At 41.8% G+C, this 20,917-nt stretch overlaps 1 protein-coding gene across 1 annotated transcript in view; it reads right to left on the bottom strand.

The window, feature by feature from the left end:
* The window catches only part of lmbrd1 (LMBR1 domain containing 1), a 212,174-nt gene that overhangs the window by 178,136 nt on the left and 13,121 nt on the right, over positions 1 to 20,917 (bottom strand). Inside the window, exons 2-3 of the mRNA XM_067984036.1 lie at positions 12,202 to 12,378; positions 102 to 165 (exon numbers count right to left, since the gene is read on the bottom strand). Of these exons, the coding sequence (XP_067840137.1) occupies positions 102 to 165; positions 12,202 to 12,378 (241 nt within the window). The remainder of the gene's footprint in view (positions 1 to 101; positions 166 to 12,201; positions 12,379 to 20,917) is intronic.

Here is a 20,917-nt window from a genome sequence, read left to right as displayed (position 1 = left end):
TCCTGCTCCATTACCGATTTTGCTGAATTCAGCCAGGATTTAAGTATGTTACAAAATTAAATTTACTAGATCTAGAACAACTCAAAAAACAGAATACCTACTGTAATATCCATACAGTACAGTGTCTTCAATATTCTGCCTTGTGATGTTATCTGCTGCCCATTCCTAAAAAAAAATCAGATGTGAGGTTATTGGGAGCTACTAGTTGCTCTGGTAAAACCTTGTTTTGTTCAGATACAATAGTTCCTATTAATACCTTTGCAGTCTGATAAACAATTAAGGATTATGTGGGCTTTCAGTTTTCAGATATGGTCATGGATGTATTTGCAAACTTATGTAAAGCCTAAGAGTGCACCAAATTCTCTCTCAAAAAACGTTTTGGGACGTGTTTGTCACAGCTCAGGTGTCCCACACGCACATTTGTCTCACAAAAATCTGCTAAAAGCAATCAGCCTCTAACTGACCTCAAGACTACACATAATTACACCTTGTGGCCTTATATCAGCACACCAATTTATGCACAGCTGCAAGTTAACATAGTGGACATTAAATGGTACAATGCTCTTGCTTTTTTAAAAAAAAAACATAATTACGTGGAATTAACAACACAGAAACAGGCCATTTGACCCAACTGGTCTACCGGTGTTTATGCTCCACACAAGCCTCCTCCGGCTCTACTTCATCTAACCCTATCAGCGTATCCTTCTACTCCTTTCTTGTTCATGTACTTATCTAGCTTCCCCTGAAGTACATCTATGCTAATCGCCTCAACCATCCATGCAGTAGCAAGTTCCACATTTTAACCACCCTCTGCGTAAAGAAGTTTCTCCTGATTTCCTTATTGGATTTATTAGTGGGTATATTATATTTATGCCTTTTTAAAAAAAAATAAAGCATTGCATCCTCCAACCTACCATGAGCAGCATTAAGGGAGATCCACTAGTAGACTATGAAAACACAAATTTGTTGAGAAAAAAACATTAGCTTTTAGTCTTGCAGTTGAAGTCATTACAGACCGAAAGCAGCAGTTCGACAAAGTCACTTTTACCTTGCAGAATAAACCTTCATTTGAAGCTTTCCTTCACAGGACACATCTCAACTCTGGCTCAAAGTCATTCAGGCACTATGAATAATGGCACTTTGCATTCATGGGGTGGGTCACTATTACATTACTGTTAATGGAACCAGTGGTTAAAACAACAAACAAAACCACATATATCACTGGGGAAATAAGTCCAAAAATAAGTGAACCGGCACAGTAGTAATCAGAACAGGTTGCAGAACATACAGACAAATTATTCTTTTGTATGTACCTCTTCATACTGTGTGTTGCTGTGTTTGATTTACTCTATTAGTTTCATTGTTTTGGCAGACACTTGGGAGAAGAATTGCAGATATTGTAATGATAATAATCCAGTTATTCTCCAAGATTTTAAAAGCTATTGCTAAACTGTAACTCACAGTGAAGCATCATATGTTATACTGCACTGATGGGCAATGACCTTCTAAAGCTCCATCAATTACTTGGAACTACATTATTAGGTTCATGCACAAGCAAAGCTGTAAGACTAGGGAAAAATGAAGAGATTTGTCCACAATAGAGTATTTGTTCAGGAGCAAAGCTAGGAATTTTCTTTTATATATAGAAAACAATGAGTGCTAATGAATTTTCTATTTTGTAGACAACTTCTTGAATGGGTTAGAAGAGATCATAACTACACAGGACAAGTCTAAGGGAGATGGAAATACAAGAGATAGCAGCTAAAGAAAGCGGGTGTTGGAAGATGCAACGGTAGCCAGAGCAGATGGGAGGTAGTTAGTGAGGATGGACTGCAATCATTCCACTTCTCCACCCTCTTTCATCTCTTTCCCAACTATGTTACGCCAATGATATTCCAACATTACACTCAGAGCTATAGCATTTTCTTTCCCCACGTAATGTGACACTAATTTGTTTGGTCACCTAGAGAATTGGTCAGTGCAACACTCTTGATCAGAGGAGTATTTTACTGTTGTCAAGTTTTAACCGTTCCTGGCTGCTGGAAAATCCTTCACCGACTCAGCAGACGCGTGGGTTTGGGGCAGTGGAGAGATGAGAGTTATCTAACATTTCAAAAGTTTGGAGTTTGCAAAGGATGTTGGAAAAATATTATCCATCTAATAGTCTTCCCTATTCTTTGAATGAAGTTTATTCTCCACATACCTGAAAGCACCACCACAGAAGCTACAAAGGGTGAATATCTTAGAATGAAAAACCATTACTATTTTGATGCATAGTTTACAAACCATTTTAAATGAAAGATAGAGGAAAGACAGACAGTGAAAGTTTGGTAAATTAGGAACAATTATATTTAAAAATCAAGGAAGATTAAACCTCATCGGTAATGCGACAGTGGATAAAGTAATGGGCCAGAATGGACTCAAGAATTTATTACTGGAAAAATTGTCAAAAAGTGGATGATCTCGTTTTAAGACGTTTTGAGATATGATGTCACAGGCTACAAGGGGAGAGTAGATGTTGGGTACTCTGCGATGAGTGGCTCACGTCCTGACCCTCTAACACTTCTCCACCAACTATAAGGCTCAACCCAGGAGTGCGATGAAATACTTACTATTTGCCTGGATAGGTGCAGCCACAACATCTGAAGATCTACACAATCCAGGACAAAGCAGTTTACTTGATTGGCGCCCATCATTAAGTTCAATAGTCAGCCTATCCACTACTGGCACATTGTATATACTGCATCTACAATCTACAGAATTCACTGCAGCAACTAGTCAAGCTTACTTAACAGTACCTCTCAACCCCTTGACCTCTACCACCAAGAAGGACAAGAGGAACATCATGGGAACACCATTAACTATGAGTTCCTCTCTAAGTCACATACCTTCCTGCCGTTCCTTTGTTGTTGCGCGTAAAAATCATGGAATTTCCTATCTACCACCATAACAGGAGCACCATCAGCACCAAGGCTGTAGCAATTCAAGGAGAAGGCTGGCCACCATCCTCTCAGCGCAATTAGGAATGGGCAATAAATGCAGTCTTGCCAGCATTGCCCACATCCTAACAAAGTCAAGCTCTTAGAATGTAGTCAGTGAGTAGCTGGTGGATGGCTGTCCCAGCAATCTCTTCATAAGGAACTTTCACAATGCCAGACATATGCTGCAAAACAGATAAATATTCCTTAAAGACCCTAGGGACTAAGGAAAGGCTAAAGAGGAGAAAAGAATAGTAGCTAACTGTGAAAACTGCACCCAAAAAAACAGCAATGACTCTGCCAAATGGCAATGTGAAAGTAGGCATCTTTTAGAACTATTGCTGTCAGCCAATCTGATGAACATGCTGCCTGAATAAGTTTTGGTATGATCACCATCTTGAACCAGTCCATGCTCCAAGATCAAATATGGATGTTATCCTCTCATCTTTTTGGGAATGAAAGACTGGTGAGTAAAAACCACCAACCCTGCTTAATCACTGCAAAAGACATTTTATCTCAACATTCAGATGACCAACACAAAAAACACCAGGATTCAGCTTGAAAATGAATCTGTTGATGGTCTCCCGAACCCAAGTACTGTTCATGATTCTCACTTGCACGACCGCAAAATTAGGTAAACAGTCGGTCACCTTTGAAGGTGAGGAGTTGGGGGGGTGGGGGGAAGGATGAGATCGAGGAGAGGAAGGTAGTTGGAGCTGGAGCTGCACCTGCTCTCACAGGGCATCAGCAGCAAGCACCACCTGAGGCCATAAAATATTGATGATGCTGCACCCGTTCAGACATGTAGATGGGGTGGCTGCTTCCACCACAGAGATTCTGCCTTAGTAACCATTCCAGGAATGGTCCACAGGTTCTATAGTTCTCCATCTCTGCCACTTGCCTACCAAAAAGCACCTCATCAACCACCGACTGGTTTAATAACTGCTGCAGTTCCTGAGGGAACCTGAAGAAGTACAGTCAAGCAACTCAACAAGCAAGAATAGTTACCCATAATATCAAGCATATTGCCTGTATCTTCCTGTTGCATCAGTATGATCTTGAGAATGTCTTCTGCCAGTGGTAGGGACTGATCCCTAAAAGTAGCATGAGCAGTTGCCTCAATTTGGAAATGGGATGCCAATTAATAGGAAAACCCAGACCAGTGAATTTGGTGGCATGCAATCCTCACTTGGAGAATTGGACACTTGCAAAGGGTGTGACACAAGTCTAGTCACTTTGGACTAACCCTTCAGGTGGTGCATGATTTGTAGCCAGAGTGGATGGTTTGCCAGTACTTGAAGCACAGCCAATGAATTAGTGGTTATTTGAGTGTATAACAGGATGGTAGTGGCATATGGACCTGGTACATCTCATCTGTTTGGACCAGAACCAGGAGCAGTTCTGCAAGTTGATCCAAACTTAATGTCTGCATTCCAGAATGGTGGGCAGGATGAAGTTCCCAAAATTTGAAACCTGGGGGCTCTGGGAGATCCTAAGCAAATGTTCAAAGCACTGTAGAAGGACCTATGGAACAGATACAAATTGTGAGACAACCTGGTACGAGGTGCATCAGTGAAGGTTAACAGATAAATCATCACTGCTTCTTCTTAGTGAGAGTTGGCTTCCCAGTCAACTTCCCATCTTCCAGAAGCAGGATGGTTTTTGCATTGGAATGACAAGGGAAGGTTGGGCAGAAGGCATGTGGGTGGGCCAGTGGCTACTAAATGAGCTACAAATTGAAGGAGTGAGTGTCAAACTTTCGACAGTACCTCCTGACACTTTGGGAGGGGGAGGGGGTGGGGGAGGGGAACTGTGCCTATGTACCTGAGGAAATCTCAGTATAATTTCTGGAAAAGAAGGTCCTGTCTCACCAACTTGGTGAATGTTGGAAGCCCAATCAACACTACATATCTAGACTTCCAAAAAGCCTTTGACAAAGTACCACACAAAAGTCTACAAAGTCAGATTGAGTCCTTTGGGCAGATTTGGATTGGATTAGGAACTGGTTGCATTCAGGTAAAAAAAAAGTAGTTTTTAATGGTGGTAATGCTGCATGGGCACCAGCCACTAGTGGGGTCATAAGAACATAAGAAATAGGAGCAGGAGTAGGCCATAAGGCCCCTCGAGTTCCACAGGGATCAGAGTTGCTCTGCACGATCTTTATCAACAATCTGAATAAAGGCATCAGGAGAACCAATAGCAAGTTTGTGCATGACAAGATGATGTGTGGCAGATTAAGGGCAGATCTAGATGCAACGGGAGAAGGGGCCGAAACTAGCAGATGTCTTTTAATATAGACAAATGTGGCTTGAGGCACTTGGTAGGGACAACTCAGAACATGTGCATATAATGCAGAGTTGTGTACTCGAGGCTGCTGAGGGGGTGAAGGACTTGGGGATTACAGGGCATGATTCATTGAAGATCAATGGTCAGCCCCAGAAGATTAATCCAAGAGCAAATGGGATATTAGGATGTATTGGGATGACAATTAAATATGAAACAAGAAATACTATCCTTTCTCTGTAAATGGCCCTGGTCAGGCCACATCTAGAGCACTGGGTCCATTTTTGGTCCCCTCACATGGTGAGTGATATTGAGGCACTGGAAAGGCTTCAGGGACGGCCACTAGATTGATACCTAGGTTAAGAGCCCTAAGTTAACAGGATAGACAGAGTGCTGTGGCTTTTTATTTTAGAAAAGCAAAGATTTTTTGGAGATTTCATTAAGGTCTTTAAAAAAGCAAAAGTGTTCGACTTGGGCCAGAGCTATTTAAGCTAGATAGGTTAGGGAGGACTAGTGGATGCAAGTATAAGTTACGTAAATATAGAAACAGGTTAGGTATAAGGAAGTATTTCTTTTCATAGAGAATCAACGACCTCCGGAATAAGTTGCTGGCACATGCATTGAGTGCAATTCACTCCAAAAGGGCACTGGATGAGTTCCTGAGAGTGTCACAGAAGGTAGGTATATTAGTGGGTGTCATGTCACCCAGTAACTATGGCCTCCTGGAGGTTAATTGATCGTTTTGGGTGGGGTTGGAAGGGAATTATCCACAGTGTTTACCTAAATTGGACGAAGGTTTTTTGTCTGTCGTTTTTTTTCCTCTCCCAGGAGAATGTGTGGCTGCCTGTTGGTTGGGGTGTGGGGCAGTGCAGATGTCCCACCACGCCAAGATAGGATGGGCTCAATAGACCACTTTCTTTTTCACATGTTCGTATGTTCCCACGGAAAGCACTTTTGTGGCCATGCTTCCCTAGCAGTAGACAACCCATCAACATGGAAACATAGAAAATAGGAGCAGGAGTAGGCCATTCGGCCCTTCGAGCCTGCTCCACCATGCAATATGATCATGAATGATCCTCTATCTTAATACCATATTTCTGCTCTCTCCCCATACCCCTTGATGTCTTTTATGTCTAGAAATCTATCCAGCTTCCTCTTAAATATCTTCAGTGACTTGGCTTCCACAGCCTCCTGTGGCAGAGAATTCCACAGGTTCACCACCCTCTGAGTGAAGGAATTTCTCATTTCAGTCCGAAATGTCCTACCCCGTATCCTGAGACTGTGACCCCTCGTTCTGGACCCACCATCCAGGGGAAACATCCTCCCTGCATCCTGTCTGTCCAGCCCTGTCAGAATTTTATATGTTTTAACGAGATCCCCGCTCATTCTTCTAAACTCGAGAGTCTACAAGTCGATCCAATCTCTCCTCATACAACAGTCCTGCCATCCCAGGAATCAGTCTGGTGAACCTTCGCTGCACTCCCTCAATGGCAAGTATATCCTTTCTTAGGTAAGGAGACCAAAACTGCACACACTACTCCAGGTGTGGTCTCACCAAGGCCCTGTATAACTGCAGTAAGACATCCTTGCTCCTGTACTCAAATCCTCTTGTGATGAAGGCCAAAATACCATTTCCCTTCCTAACTGCTTGTGCACCTGCATGTTTGCTTTCAATGACTGGTGTACAAGGACACCCAGGTCCCTTTGTACATCAACATTTCCCAATCTATCTCCATTTAAATAATTTGCTACCTTTGTTTTTCCTTCCAGAGTGAATAACTTCACATTTATCCACATTATATTGCATCTGCCATGTATTTGCCCACGCACTCAACTTGTCTATAGCGCCTTGAAGCCTCTTCGCATCTTCCTCACAACTCACGATCCCACCTAGTTTTGTGTCGTAAGCAAACTTGGAAATATTACATTTGGTTCCCTCATCCAAATCATTGATATATATTGTGAATAGCTGGAGCCCAAGCATCGATCCCTGCGGTACCCCACTAGTCACTGCCTGCCACCCCGAAAAAAACATTTATTCCTACTCTGTTTCCTGTCTGTTAACCAATTTTCAATCCATGCCAGTATATTACCACCAATTTTGCACACTAACCTCTTATGTGGAACTTTATCAAAGGCCTTCTGAAAATCCAAATAAACCACATGCTCTGGTTCTCCCATATCTAATCTACCAGTTTTTTAAAAATTCGTTCATGGGATGTGGGCATCGCTGGCGAGGCCAGCATTTATTGGCCATCCCTAATTGCCCTAGAGAAGGTGGTGGCGAGCTGCCTTCTTGAACCGCTGCAGTCCATGTGGTGAAGGTTCTCCCAGTGCTGTTAGGAAGGAAGTTCCAGGATTTTGACCCAGCGACGATGAAAGAACGGCGATATATTTCCAAGTCGGGATGGTATGTGACTTGGAGGGGAACGTGCAGGTGGTGTTGTTCCCATGTACCTGCTGCTCTTGTCCTTCTAGGTGGTAGAGGTCGCGGGTTTGGGAGGAGCTGTCGAAGAAGCCTTGGCGAGTTGCTGCGGTGCATCCTGTGGATGGTACACACTGCAGCCACTGTGCGCCGGTGGTGAAGGGAGTGAATTTTTAGGGTGGTGGATGGGGTGCCAATCAAGTGGGCTGCTTTGTCCTGGATGTTGTCGAGCTTCTTGAGTGTTGTTGGAGCTGCACTCATCCAGGCAAGTGGAGAGTATTCCATCACACTCCTGACTTGTGCCTTGTAGATGGTGGAAAGGTTTTGGGGAGTCAGGAGGTGAGTCACTCGCCGCAGAATACCCAGCCTCTGACCTGCTCTCGTAGCCACAATATTTATATAGCTGGTCCAGTTAAGTTTCTGGTCAATGGTGACCCCCAGGATGTTGATGGTGGGGGATTCGGCAATGATAATGCCGTTGAAGGTCATGGGGAGGTGGTTAGACTCTCTCTTGTTGGAGATGGTCATTGCCTGGCACTTGTCTGGCGCAAATGTTACTTGCCACTTATCAGCCCAAGCCTGGACATTGTCCAGGTCTTGCTGTATGCGGGCTCGGACTGCTTCATTATTTGAGGGGTTGCGAATGGAACTGAACACTGTGCAATCATCAGCAAACATCCCCATTTCTGACCTTATGATGGCGGGAAGGTCATTGATGAAGCAACTGAAGATGGTTGGGCCTAGGACATTGCCTTGAGGAACTCCTGCAGCAATGTCCTGGGGCTGAGATGATTGGCCCCCAACAACCACTACCATCTTCCTTTGTGCTAGATATGACTCCAGCCACTGGAGAGTTTTCCCCCTGATTCCCATTGACTTCAATTTTACTAGGGCTCCTTGGTGCCACACTCGGTCAAATGCTGCCTTGATGTCAAGGGCAGTCACTCTCACCTCACATCTGGAATTCAGCTCTTTTGTCCATGTTTGGACCAAGGCTGTAATGAGGTCTGGAGCAGAGTGGTCCTGGCAGAACCCAAACTGAGCATCGGTGAGCAGGTTATTGGTAAGTGCGGCTTGATAGCACTGTCGATGACACCTTCCATCACTTTGCTGATGATTGAGCGTAGACTGATGGGGCGGTAACTGGCCGGATTGGATTTGTCCTGCTTTTTGTGGACAAGACATACCTGGGCAATTTTCCACATTGTTGGTTAGATGCCAGTGTTGTAGCTGTACTGGAACAGCTTGGCTCGAGGCGCAGCTAGTTCTGGAGCACAAGACTTCAGCACCACAGCTGGGATGTTATCGGGGCCCATAGCCTTTGCTGTATCCAGTGCACTCGGCCGTTTCTTGATATCACGTGGAGTGAATCGAATTGGCTGAAGACTGGCTTCTGTGATGGTGGGGATATCGGGAGGCGGCCGAGATGGATCATCCATTCGGCACTTCTGGCTGAAGGTGGTTGCAAACACTTCGGCCTTGTCTTTTGCACTCACGTGCTGGACTCCGCCATCGTTGAGGATGGGGATGTCTACATCCTCAAAAAACTCCAGTTGGTTTGTCAAACATGATTTCCCTTTCATAATTCCATGTTGACTTTGTCTAATCCCGTTGATATTTTTTTTAAGTGTCCTGTTATCACATCCTTTATAATAGACTGTAGCATCTTCCCTGCTCCTGATGTTGAGCTAACTGGTCTGTAGTTCCCTGTTTTTTCTCTTCCACCTTTTTTAAATAGTGGGGTTACATTTGCCACCCTCCATTCTGCAGGAACTGTTCCATAATCTACCGAATTTTGGAAGATGACAACTAATGCATCCACTATTTCCATGGCTACCTCTTTTAGTACTCCGGGATGCAGATTATCAGGCCCTGGGGATTTATCGACTTTCAGTCCCATTAATTTCTCCAGCACTTTTTTAAAAAACTGATACTAATTTCCTTTAATTCCTCCTTCTGACTAGTCCCTTGGTTTCCTAGCATTTCTGGGAAGTTATTTGTGTCCTCTTCCATGAAGACAGAATCAAAGTATTTGTTTAATTGCTCTGCCATTTCCTTGTTCCCCATTATAAATTCTCCCGTTTCTGAATGTAAGGGACCTACAGTTGTCTTCCCTAATCTTTGCCTTTTTACATACTTGTAGAAGCTTTTACAGTCCACTTTAATGTTCCTTGAAAGTTTACTCATACTGTATTTTTCACCTCAATCAATCTCTTGTTCCTTTTTTGCTGAATTCTAAACTGCTCCCAATCCTCAGGCTTGCTACTTGTTCTGGCAACTTTTATATGACTCATCTTTGGATCTAATACTATCCTTAATTTCTTTTGTTAGCCATAGTTGGGCCGCTTTTCCTTTTTTTTTGCGCCAGAAAGGAATGTATAATTGTTGCAATTCATGCATTTGTTCCTTTAATGTTAGCCATTGCCTATCCACCGTCATGCCTTTTAATGAAGCTTCCCAATCTATCATAGCCAACTCACTCCTCATACCTTCGTTGTTTCCTTTTTTTAGATTTAGGATCCTAGTTTCCGATTGGACCACTTCACTTTCTATCTTACTGAAGAATTCTATGTTATGGTCACTCTTCCCTAAAGGACCCCGCACAAAAGGACCAAGAGATTATTAATTAACCCCTTCTCATTGCACAATACCCAATCTAGAATAGCCTGTTCTCTGGTTGGCTCCTCAATGTACTGGTCCAAAAAACCATTTTGTACACACTCCAGGAATTCATCCTCCACAGTATTATTGCTAATTTGGTTTGGCTAGTCTATATGTAGATTAAAGTCACCCATGATTACTGTAGTGTTTGAACCCAATGTGACATTGGTCATAATTTTTTTTTAAAAAATGAATTGCAAAATAGTGAAGAATTACAGTCAAAAATCATCGGTACCATAAACATTTGAAGGTGAAATACTCGCACGAGTGAATGTTCACTCTATGCTGGGGAACAAGACACCGCAGGAGTTACTATGTGGGAGCTGGGTTGTTCGCATGGGGACACGTCTGGCATGTGATTTCATGATGTTACACAAATATCTGAAACGGGAGGTTATCCCTTGCACCATTTTCCCAGTCAGACTAATGTACAGAAGAACGTCAACTTATTATGCACTTAGACAGCAATCAATCTGCTACACATCCCCAAGTATTTTTGTTTTTATTTCAAATTTTCAGCATTTGAAGTTTTCTTTTTAGTCCCGGTTAAATCATGCAAAATTGTTGAAGAAAATAGTTGTAAAAGCCAATTAAGATATCACGATCTGTGCAACCAGTAAGTACGTCAATAACACATTTAGTATCTTAGAATATTTCAATTTAACAAAAAAACATACTGTAGGTGCTTGATAATTAATTGGCAGAGAACATCTTAAGTAGGCTCGGCTGCATTGCAAATCAACTTATGTAATGATCCTCAATAGTGAAAAGTACCACTAATAAATTGCCAATTTAGCAAATCAGGGAGGTGGATGTGTACTCAAAGGTAATGCTGCTGAGAGGATATCTTTGTACCATGTTGACTTTCTCTGTATCAATTGCAGAAGCGTCTTGTATTTGCAAACAGTTTAAGCCAGCCATAATTAACACAAGGCAAAGTCGATCTCAAATGTCTAACAGCCCTCCGGAAATGTCAATGACAGTGCAGCAACACTGATCACATCTGGTACTCTTCATTCTTTGTGAACCAGATACTCACATTATTACTCTCATATGATGCCCTTAGTGAGCATAATTTGTGACCAAATACATAAAGGACTGCTAACAGAAAAGATTGATCAAGTTCCTGCTTTTTACCCAAACCCAGAGCAGGTTCTCAAAATGGCCAATGGTTTGTAGGAGGAATATCTAAAGCAATCCACTTCAAATAAAACAAACTGCAACATCGTACATCTGACTAAAAGGCTAACGCTAAAGTAAAGATTCCCTTAAGTAGCAATATCATCAGGATATTGTCTATATCTGCCCATCTCACCCTGGCAGTTTGCACATAGAAGTTGAATAAATAAATGAAGTTGTACTCACTACATTGCTATAAAATACTCCAAAATTCAGGGGAAAAAACAAAAAATAATTGTAAAAGTTAAAGCCAAACCTGAAAATTCTGTAAATAAATTTATTTGAAGTGTATTGCTTTAGACATTCCTCCTACAAACCACTGGCCATTTTGAGAACCTGCTCTGGGTTTGGATGAAAAGCAAGAACTTGATCAATCTCTACTGTTACCGATCCGGTCTATAAATTTCGATCCACCAACTAATGTTCTATCAAATAAAACTGCTATGGAAAATTAACTTTCCTCCTCTACAAATTAAACCTCCCTCTCCTGCAAGCACCAGGAACTACTAAATTAAACTGCACATGGACATAAATCCTACAGCTTTAGGAAATAACCATTTCACTATAAAAGTTACATTTTCAGAAGCATGTTTAAATCACTGTTCAGTTTATGGGTCTGAAGATAGCGATCATCAGTTGATACTGGACTTGCAAAATAAGCCCGGTGTACAGTACCTTGTAAGACCCTCTGGAATCCTTCATGTAAGAAACAAGGAATATGTCAACAGGCAGCAATGATGAAGTGATCAGTGCAACAGCAAGTGCACAAATTGCAGTTATGGTGGAGACAACCTCACTTTCCTGTTGACTCTGATATCGACGGATATATGTCCAGCAAAATATTAAAATAGCCTGCAAGAGCCAAAAGAAAAAATTAATGGAAGTGATCATTTCTGACTGAACCCTAACATCCCAAATATACATGCAAAGTGTATTAGCAATGACAAGTACGAACAAACTTGTTGAAAATTCTTGGTGTAACTGGGACCCCCTTAAAGATCTCAAGAAATTTATGACCAGCACTTGAAAATAAAACCTAACAGTTTGATATTGAGCTGATATTTCATGGGGGAAAGTCTCAATATGCATTTAGTAAAACCCACGCTGAACTAAATCCAATCAAACTGTATGGACATTTCCACTGCTGACGCAACACAGGTTTCAAAGTCAAATTGAAGCTGTAGAAATACACAAACCTTTTTAAAGTGGCTTGATCAAAAATGTGTTAGTCACTAGTGTTAAATTCACCTACGGCTATATTATAATAATTGAGGTCAATGCAAAGTAGTTCCATTTTCCACTGATTAAGATCTGGGTACAAATCTAGAGCCTGAGCCCAACCTGACGCCGAAGTGAAGCAGAAAAAGACCTCCTCCTCCTATAATTCACCCTTAAAATGCTCAACATTTTATAGGACACTTTCATTTTGATAATTATTACACCAAAGTTTTCTTAAAATGTATCTTAAATTGTCTTAAATCACATTTACTATTTCAGCAAAGATGTGAATATCCTTACACTTCTCTATATAAAGCAACTGTCTGCTAATGTTAGTCAACATGTGCAAACAAGAGTGAGGGCAGGGCCTGTTGACACGGAAACATAAATAAGCCCCAGGAGTCTAACTTGCACTAAAAAAACTTACAAGCACAAGCTCTGCAGCTGACATCACTGTTTCTTTTCCACTTGCCACCAATTTCAATCATATCTTGCAGAGTCAACTGGATATCTAGTTCAATGTGGGAAAATAGATTTTTTTGCTAACTGCTCAAGGCAAAGGATGCTATTACTGGGAAATAAAGCAATTTCCCATTTCAAGCAACTAGTGCCAGCCTCAGGTACTTCTAGGTCAGGTGTGGCAAAGCTCCCTACCCCCATTATGGCCCAAGAACATGCCTTAACCCCAACTTGTTCCACTGCCTGGTAAAGCAGCAATTCACCAAAGAACCTTGATGTGGGGCAATAGTTATACTGACTCTTTGCTTTGAAATCTGCACGAAGACAGCATCCCTGATGTGATAGATCAGAAATCAATCTTATTTCAAGTTCTAAGACACTATGTACAAAAAATAAAATACTACAGACGCTGGAAATCTGAAAACAAAAATAGAAAAAGCTGGAAATACTCAACAGGTCAAGCAGCATCTGTGGAAAAACAGGAGTCAGCTGACGTTTCAGGCCTGAAGACCCTTTCTTAGGACTATGGGAATAGTTCATGATTAGTTCACTTGTAATAGTGAATTCAAGTCAGTATAGAATTGTCCTCAAAACAGTTTATAGAAGTCATTTTAAAATGGCCACAAAGCTGCAAGTTCATAAAATATATGTGGAAATCCTGTGGGTCATAAGACACTGTTTTCTGAACCTGTAGTCTGCCAGTTTTGTGTCCACTTTAAAATGACTTCTATAAATTGCATTTTGATGCAAATTCTACACTGACGAGTTCACTCTGTTGGACGAGGGAACTCATCACTGATAGGTGTGTGAACAGCCATATCAAAGGCTGATGACTCACCTTTGTTTAGGTGGACTGTTCAACAAGTGAAAAACTCAAACCTCATCCAGGTTATGGAAATAATTAATAATGGATCACTGGGCTGTGATTTGTCCAGATTTACAGTCTATTTTGTGTATTATGGCACCAGGTCTTTGAAAAGCCATAGGCTGTGTTTACCACATGCTCTGCTCTTTGTCCAGAAGGTAATGAATGGCCAGAGGATAGCACTCAGCCACCCTCTTCGATACCTGTGGAACCTAATTTGATTGACAGGTCAGTCCCTGCAAGAGGTGTTTTACAGTGAGTCAGCTTTAATTATGAGTGATATTAGTCTATTTTCTTTTGTCACAGTTTGACTAATTGTAAAATATACTTTTCTTGATATTCCTTTGTCTTAGTGCAGATTTCAAAGCAAAGAGTCAGTATAACTATTGCCCCACATCAAGGTTCTTTGGTGAATTGCTGCTTTACCAGGCAGTGGAACAAGTTGGAGATAATGGAAACAGACTGAATACCTGATTTCACACATAAGCATTTTCTTAAAGATGTGTGTTGGAAATTATAAGTATTATGTACTTCATTGGTTATAAAGCACTTTAGGACACCCTGAGATTGTAACAGGCTCTCTATAAATGCAAGTCTCTCTTTCTTTTTATTGAATCGTGATATTTATTAATTTGAACAAGGTTTAAAATACTGCAATCTAGTGAAATCTGCTGTGTTAGCTCTTGCTTCTGTTTAACTTCATTTCTTGATAAATCCAATTCGTAGCTGTAGTCTGTGATATAAGACAAATCAAAGTATTATTTGTCAGAGAGATTAGCATTTTGCTACATATATATTAGTTGTAAATGGTCTGATTGTTCACCCAGGGCACACTACCTCCAAGGTTGCTTTGATTAGGAGATCACCTTTCAGTTCATTAGAAGTGTAGGCTTGCCAGTGGAAGCAATCCTTTCGTTGCAATGGGCACAAGAAAAAATATCTGGAAACCACCGACATTGCAACACGTGCCTTAGTCCCAAATACACGAGAGCAACCCGACTAAGAGTGTAAAATCTCCTTTTCTTACACCAGCAATTCTTGCAACTTCTGACTGAGGTTGGTATCAATTAGTACTAAATTAGAAGAGGCAATTTTTTTCCCATCACTAACAGAAATAGGTTGAATACCTAAACTCATTGCATCACGTACTCTTAGAGCGAGCAGCTTGACTTTCATCCTAGTCTGAACAATATATAAATCTAAATCCTGGAGATTAAAAGGACAGCATGCAATTAAACCAACAGCACCATCCACTGCCATTTGTCCAAGGTACTGAGGGACAGCAGAAAGTCATTTGAAAGGCATGAACTAATCAAAGTCAGTCCGCATGGATTTAAGGGAAGGTCGTGTCTGACTAACTTGATTGAATTTTTTGAGAAGGTAACAAGGGAGGGTCGATGAGGGTAATGCGTTGATGTAGTGTACATGGAATGCAAGGTTTTTGACTAGGTCCCACATGGCAAACTGGTCAAAAAAGTAAAAGTCCATGGGATCCAAGGGAAAATGGCTAGTTGGATTCAAAATTGGCTCAGTGGCAGGAAGCAAAGGGTAATGGTTGCCGGGTGTTTTTGCGACTGGAAGGCTGTTTCCAGTGGGGTCCCACAAGGCTCAGTACTAGGTCCTTCACTTTTTGTGGCATATATTAATGATTTGGACTGGAATGTGGGGGCTTGATCAAGAAGTTTGCAGATGATACAAAAATTGGCTGTGTGGTTGATAGTGAGGAGGAAAGCTGTGGACTGCAGGAAGGTATCAGTGGACTGGTCAGGTGGGCAGAAAAGTGGCAAATGGAATTCAATCCAGAGAAGTGTAAGGTAATGCATTTGGGGAGGGCAAACAAGGCAAGGGAGTACACAATAAATGGGAGGATACTGAGAGGTGTAGAGGCATAAATGGCCTTGGAGTGCATGTCCATAGATCCCTGAAGGTAGCAGGTGGTTAAAAAGACACTCGGGATACTTTCCTTTATTAGCCGAGGCATAGAATTTAAGAGCACGGAGGTCATGCTCGATCTGTATAAAACATTGGTCAGGCCACAGCTTGACTACTGTGTACCGTTCTGGTCACCACATTACAGGAAAGATGTGACTGCACTAGAGAGGGTACAGAGGAGATTTACGATGATATTGCCAGGGCTGGAGAATTTTAGCTATGAGAACAGATTAGATAGGGTGGGGTTGTTTTCTTTGGAACAGAGGAGGCTGAGGGGAGGTTTAATTGAGGTATATAAAATTATGACGGGACTACATAGAGTGGATAGGAAGGACCTATTCCCTTAGCAGAGGGGTCAGTGACCAGGGGGCATAGATTTAAAGTAATTAGTGGAAGGATTAGAGGGGAGCTGAGAAGAAATTTTTTCACCCAGAGGGTGGTGGAGGTTTGGAACTCACTGCCTGAAAGGGTGGTAAAGGCAGAAACCCTCAACTCATTTAAAAAGTACTTAGATGAGCACTTGATGTGCCGTAACCTACAGGGCTACAGACCAAGTGCTGGAAAGTGGGATTAAGCTGGATAGCTCTTTTTCGGCCGGCACAGATACGAATGGCCTCTTTCTGTGCCATAACTTTCTATGATTCCATGCTTGGGAATTTTTCACAGAAGTTAGTTGGCTTTCACTGGCAGCTTGAAGATTTCTAGCTTTCACTTAGGACCCAAGCCCAGTCCATACCCACTAACTCTTTCCACACACGAAAAGGATACTGGACAGATGATGGCAGCCGGCCAAAGAAAATGTGTTAGAACAGGAAAGTGTGAAAGACACACCTGAACTACAGTACAAGGAAGTTTACAGCACATCTTTTAGAGTGCATCCAGAGAAAAATAAAACCATTATTGCTCAGTGAACCAGTGTGTGGTATAAACCAAGATAACAGCAGCTATAAAAAGCTTTAATGATGCACTACATTTCTTTGCAGATTAAATCTAGTGTAGCTGGAGGCAGTTATCTGGCTAATTAGGCTATTGATATTTGCTGTGGGTTTAAAACATTTATGCTTTGAGCACACACTTGAATTCTCAGAAGAAAAACAGTTCTAATAATTAGACTGTGATGTGAAAAATAAAAAATATATTTGTGTTTGTTATGTAGTACAAATTATTCTACTGTACCTGCACTGGTTCAACATCAGGAACACAAGTCACGGTGGTTAGGAAAAGTGCGAGTGCAGATAGATGCCTTCCACTCACATCTCACTCCTGCTTTTCCCACTGGCCATCACTTTTTAATCTACCTCAGTCCTGCTTTCATTTCAAAACTCTGATTTCTTTTGATCTTCTTCCGAGGCTTCGATCATTTTGTTTAAGTGCATTATTTCCCCCCCATAATCCTGTTCCCGCCATCTCCCTCAGTTAATTTTCCTCATTCACCCCCATAATTAGACCCATTCCTCCATACTTTCCTTATTTGTTTTCTCGCCGTCCTATTTATGTCCATGTTGTTCTTCTGCTAGTTCTCCTTCAACTACATTGACTGTTCTCCTATTTTCTCTCCCTCCTCCCATTTTGGAGTGCAACATTCCTCAAACCTCCTCTCTCCCAGTTATAAATCCCCTTCCTTATATTTCATGCACCTGCTTTCTCCCCCTATTTTCACTGTTATTGTCTCACCATTTTCCTTCCTGTTTGAATTTTTCTTCCTCTGTCTAAAAATATATTTGCTCCCTCTGTCTAAAAATATATTTGCTCCCTCTGTCTAAAAATATATTTGCTCCCTCTGTCTAAAAATATATTTGCTCCCTCTGTCTAAAAATATATTTGCTCCCTCTCCCCTACCTCCATTCTTCCATCTTCCAATGTTGAACACCCACTCTTCAAGCAGTACCGAGGGAGGACTGCATTATTGGAGGTGCCATTTTTCAGATGAGACATTAAACCGGGGCCACATCTGCCCTCTCAAGTGGGCATAAAGTATCCAACGGCACTATTAGAAGAGGAGCAGGGGAGTTCTCCCAGTGTCCTGGCCATAATTTATCCCCCAACCAACACCTAAACTAGACGATCTGATAATTTGTTTCATTGCGGTTTGTGACAGCTTCACGTGTACAAATTGGCTGCTGCATTTTCTACATTACAACAGTGACAACACTTCAAAAGTACTTCATTGGTTGTAAAGCACTTTTGGACGTCCCAAGGTCATGAAAGACGTTATGTAATTGGAAGTCTTTCTTTTCTTTGAGTTGAATTACATAGAATATACAGCACAGAAACAGGCCATTCATCCCAACAGGTTCATGACAGTGTTCCAAGCATGATCTAACCAAGGTTCTGTACAAGTTGAACATAACTTTCCTGCTTTTCAATTCTATCCCTCTAGAAATGAACCCCAGTGCTTGGTTTGCTTTTTTTTTTAAAAATGGCATTAACCTGCGTCGCTACTTTTAGTGATTTGTGTCTCTGTACCCCTAGATCCCTCTGTTCAATGCCATTTAGACTCTTATTTTCCAAGGAGTAAGTGACCCCCTCATTCTTCCTACCAAAATATAATACCTCACACTTATCTATTTTGAAATTCATTTGCCAAATACATGCCCATTCTGCAAGTTTATTAATGTCTTCCTGTATTTTGTCGCAGTCCTCCTCGTTATTAATTATATCCCCCAACTTGGTGGAGTCAGCAAATTTGAAATTGTACTTCCGATTCCAGAGTCCAAATCATTTATATAAATGGCAAACAGTGGTCCCAGCACTGATCCTTGTGGAACAGCATTTCCCACCTTTTACCAGTCTGAATAGCTACCTTTAACCCCTGCTCTCTGTTTTCTGTTTTGAAGCCAGTTTGCTATTCATTCTGCTATTTGTCCCGTGACTCCACATGTTCTGACCTTAGTTATGAGTCTACTACGCGTACCTTATCAAAATCCAAATATATTGCATCTGCTACATTACCCTTGTCTACCCTTTCTGTTACTTCTTCAAAGAATTCAATAAGGTTAGTCAAGCATCACCTTGAGAAGGCTGTTTAAAAAAGCATATGGGATCCCGGGCTTTATTAATAGAGACATGGAATACAAAAGCAAGGAAGTTATGCTAAACCTTTATAAGACAATGGTTAGGCCTCAGCTGGAGTATTGTGCTCAATTCTGGGCACCACAATTTAGGAAGGATGTCAAGGTCTTAGAGAGGGTGCAGAAGAGATTTAGTGGATTGTTACCAGGGATGAGAGACTTCAGTTATGTGGAGAGACAGGAGAAGCTGGGGTTTTCCTCCTTAGAGCAGAGAAGGTTAAGGGGAGATGTGATAAAGGTGTTCAAAATCTTGAACGGTTTTGATACAGTAGACAAGGAGAAAGTGCTTCCAGTGGCAGAAGGGTCAATAACCAGAGGACACAGATCCTCAGAGTCTGAGCTTGGATTCAAACTGGGTTGAGTTTGAAAGGATCAGAAAAGCAGTTGAATTCCTGTAATAAAACAGAACAAGATTTTCCCAGGTTAAAGCAGCATCCAGGACGATCAACACTAGACCTTCAAAAAGGAGATTACGTGCAATTTAGATTCAGTAATCTCAGCTCAAAGCACAGTGGATAGTAACAGATGGGATAAACACAGCAGCACAAAATGGTTGGTCTCAGTGCACAAATGAAAAAACTACAAGCAACACAGTCCTACCCAACAAGCCCAAAAATTACAACTACTTGAATTAACACAGCACCTTTAATGTACAAAATATCTCAATGTGCTTTACCGAGAACGAAGAGGAAAAGACACCAAGCCATGGGAGAGGTGGCGAAAGGCTACATTACAAAGATTGGTTTTGAATAGGTTTTAAAAGGGGGATGAGAAGTGGAGAGGTGGAGCGGTTTAGGAGGAAGTTCCACGGCATAGGGCTAAGGCAAATTAAAGTTCTGCCGTCAATGGCAGGACAAAAGATTGGGGGGGGGGGGGGAAAAAGAGAAATGGAGATGTGCACCAAGCCAGAGTCAGAGCACATATGCATGTAGGGATATGGAGCCGGAGCCTTTTTTTAATTATTTCTCAGGATGTGGGCAACGCTGGCAATACAGCGTTTACTGCCTTGAGAAGGTGGTAGCGGGACTTCCTTTTGGACAGCTTCAGTCCTTGTGGTAATGGTACTTCCACAATGGTATTTAGTTGGCAATTCTAGGATATTGACACCACTGTGTCAGTCAATGAGTTGGAGGCGGGGCAGGACTTTTGGCAATCGGTATATTTTACAGGAAACAAAGTCCATTTACTCAGCAAATGTAGCCTATTTAAACAGCGCACGACAGCAAACAGTCTACAGCGTCTACTTCAAAAGCGTCTCTACGAACTAGAGGAAACAGAACTCGACCAAAATTACAGCAAATTTTCCCGATAAAAGCAGGGTGATTTCTTCAGCAAAATGCAGTGAGTGGAGGATAGTTACATACAAATTACGTGAGTAAATTCAATCCCAGTCACTTATAGCAGGGAGGTCTCCAGGCACGATTGACGAGGGAATTACCCAATCATCTCCATTTTGGTCGGGAATATTGAACCAGCAATAATATAGGAACAATGATATATGCCCAAGTCAGGATGGAGTGTGACTTGGAGAGCAACCTGGAGGTGATGGTGTTCCCAGGACATTGCCATCAAGAAGGACCAAGGACGGCAGAGATCATAGGGGAGGGGAGGGAAGTGCTGTCGAAGTTGCTGCAGTGCATCCTGTTGATTGTACAATGTGCCGGTGATGGTGAGGGGGGAATATAGAGTCCAGTTGCAGGGACACCGATCAAGCAAACTGCTATGCCCTGGATAGAGTCAATCTCCTTGAGTGTTGTTAGGCTGTGTCTATTTAAGTGAGTGGCAGGAATTCCAAGTAAGAGTATGAGAGTAAACTTGCAAGGAACATAAAAGTGGACTATAAAAG

This window comes from Heptranchias perlo, chromosome 5 (assembly GCF_035084215.1).
Source record: "Heptranchias perlo isolate sHepPer1 chromosome 5, sHepPer1.hap1, whole genome shotgun sequence".
NCBI lineage: Eukaryota > Metazoa > Chordata > Chondrichthyes > Hexanchiformes > Hexanchidae > Heptranchias > Heptranchias perlo.
This window is presented reverse-complemented; position numbering and strand designations above follow the sequence as displayed.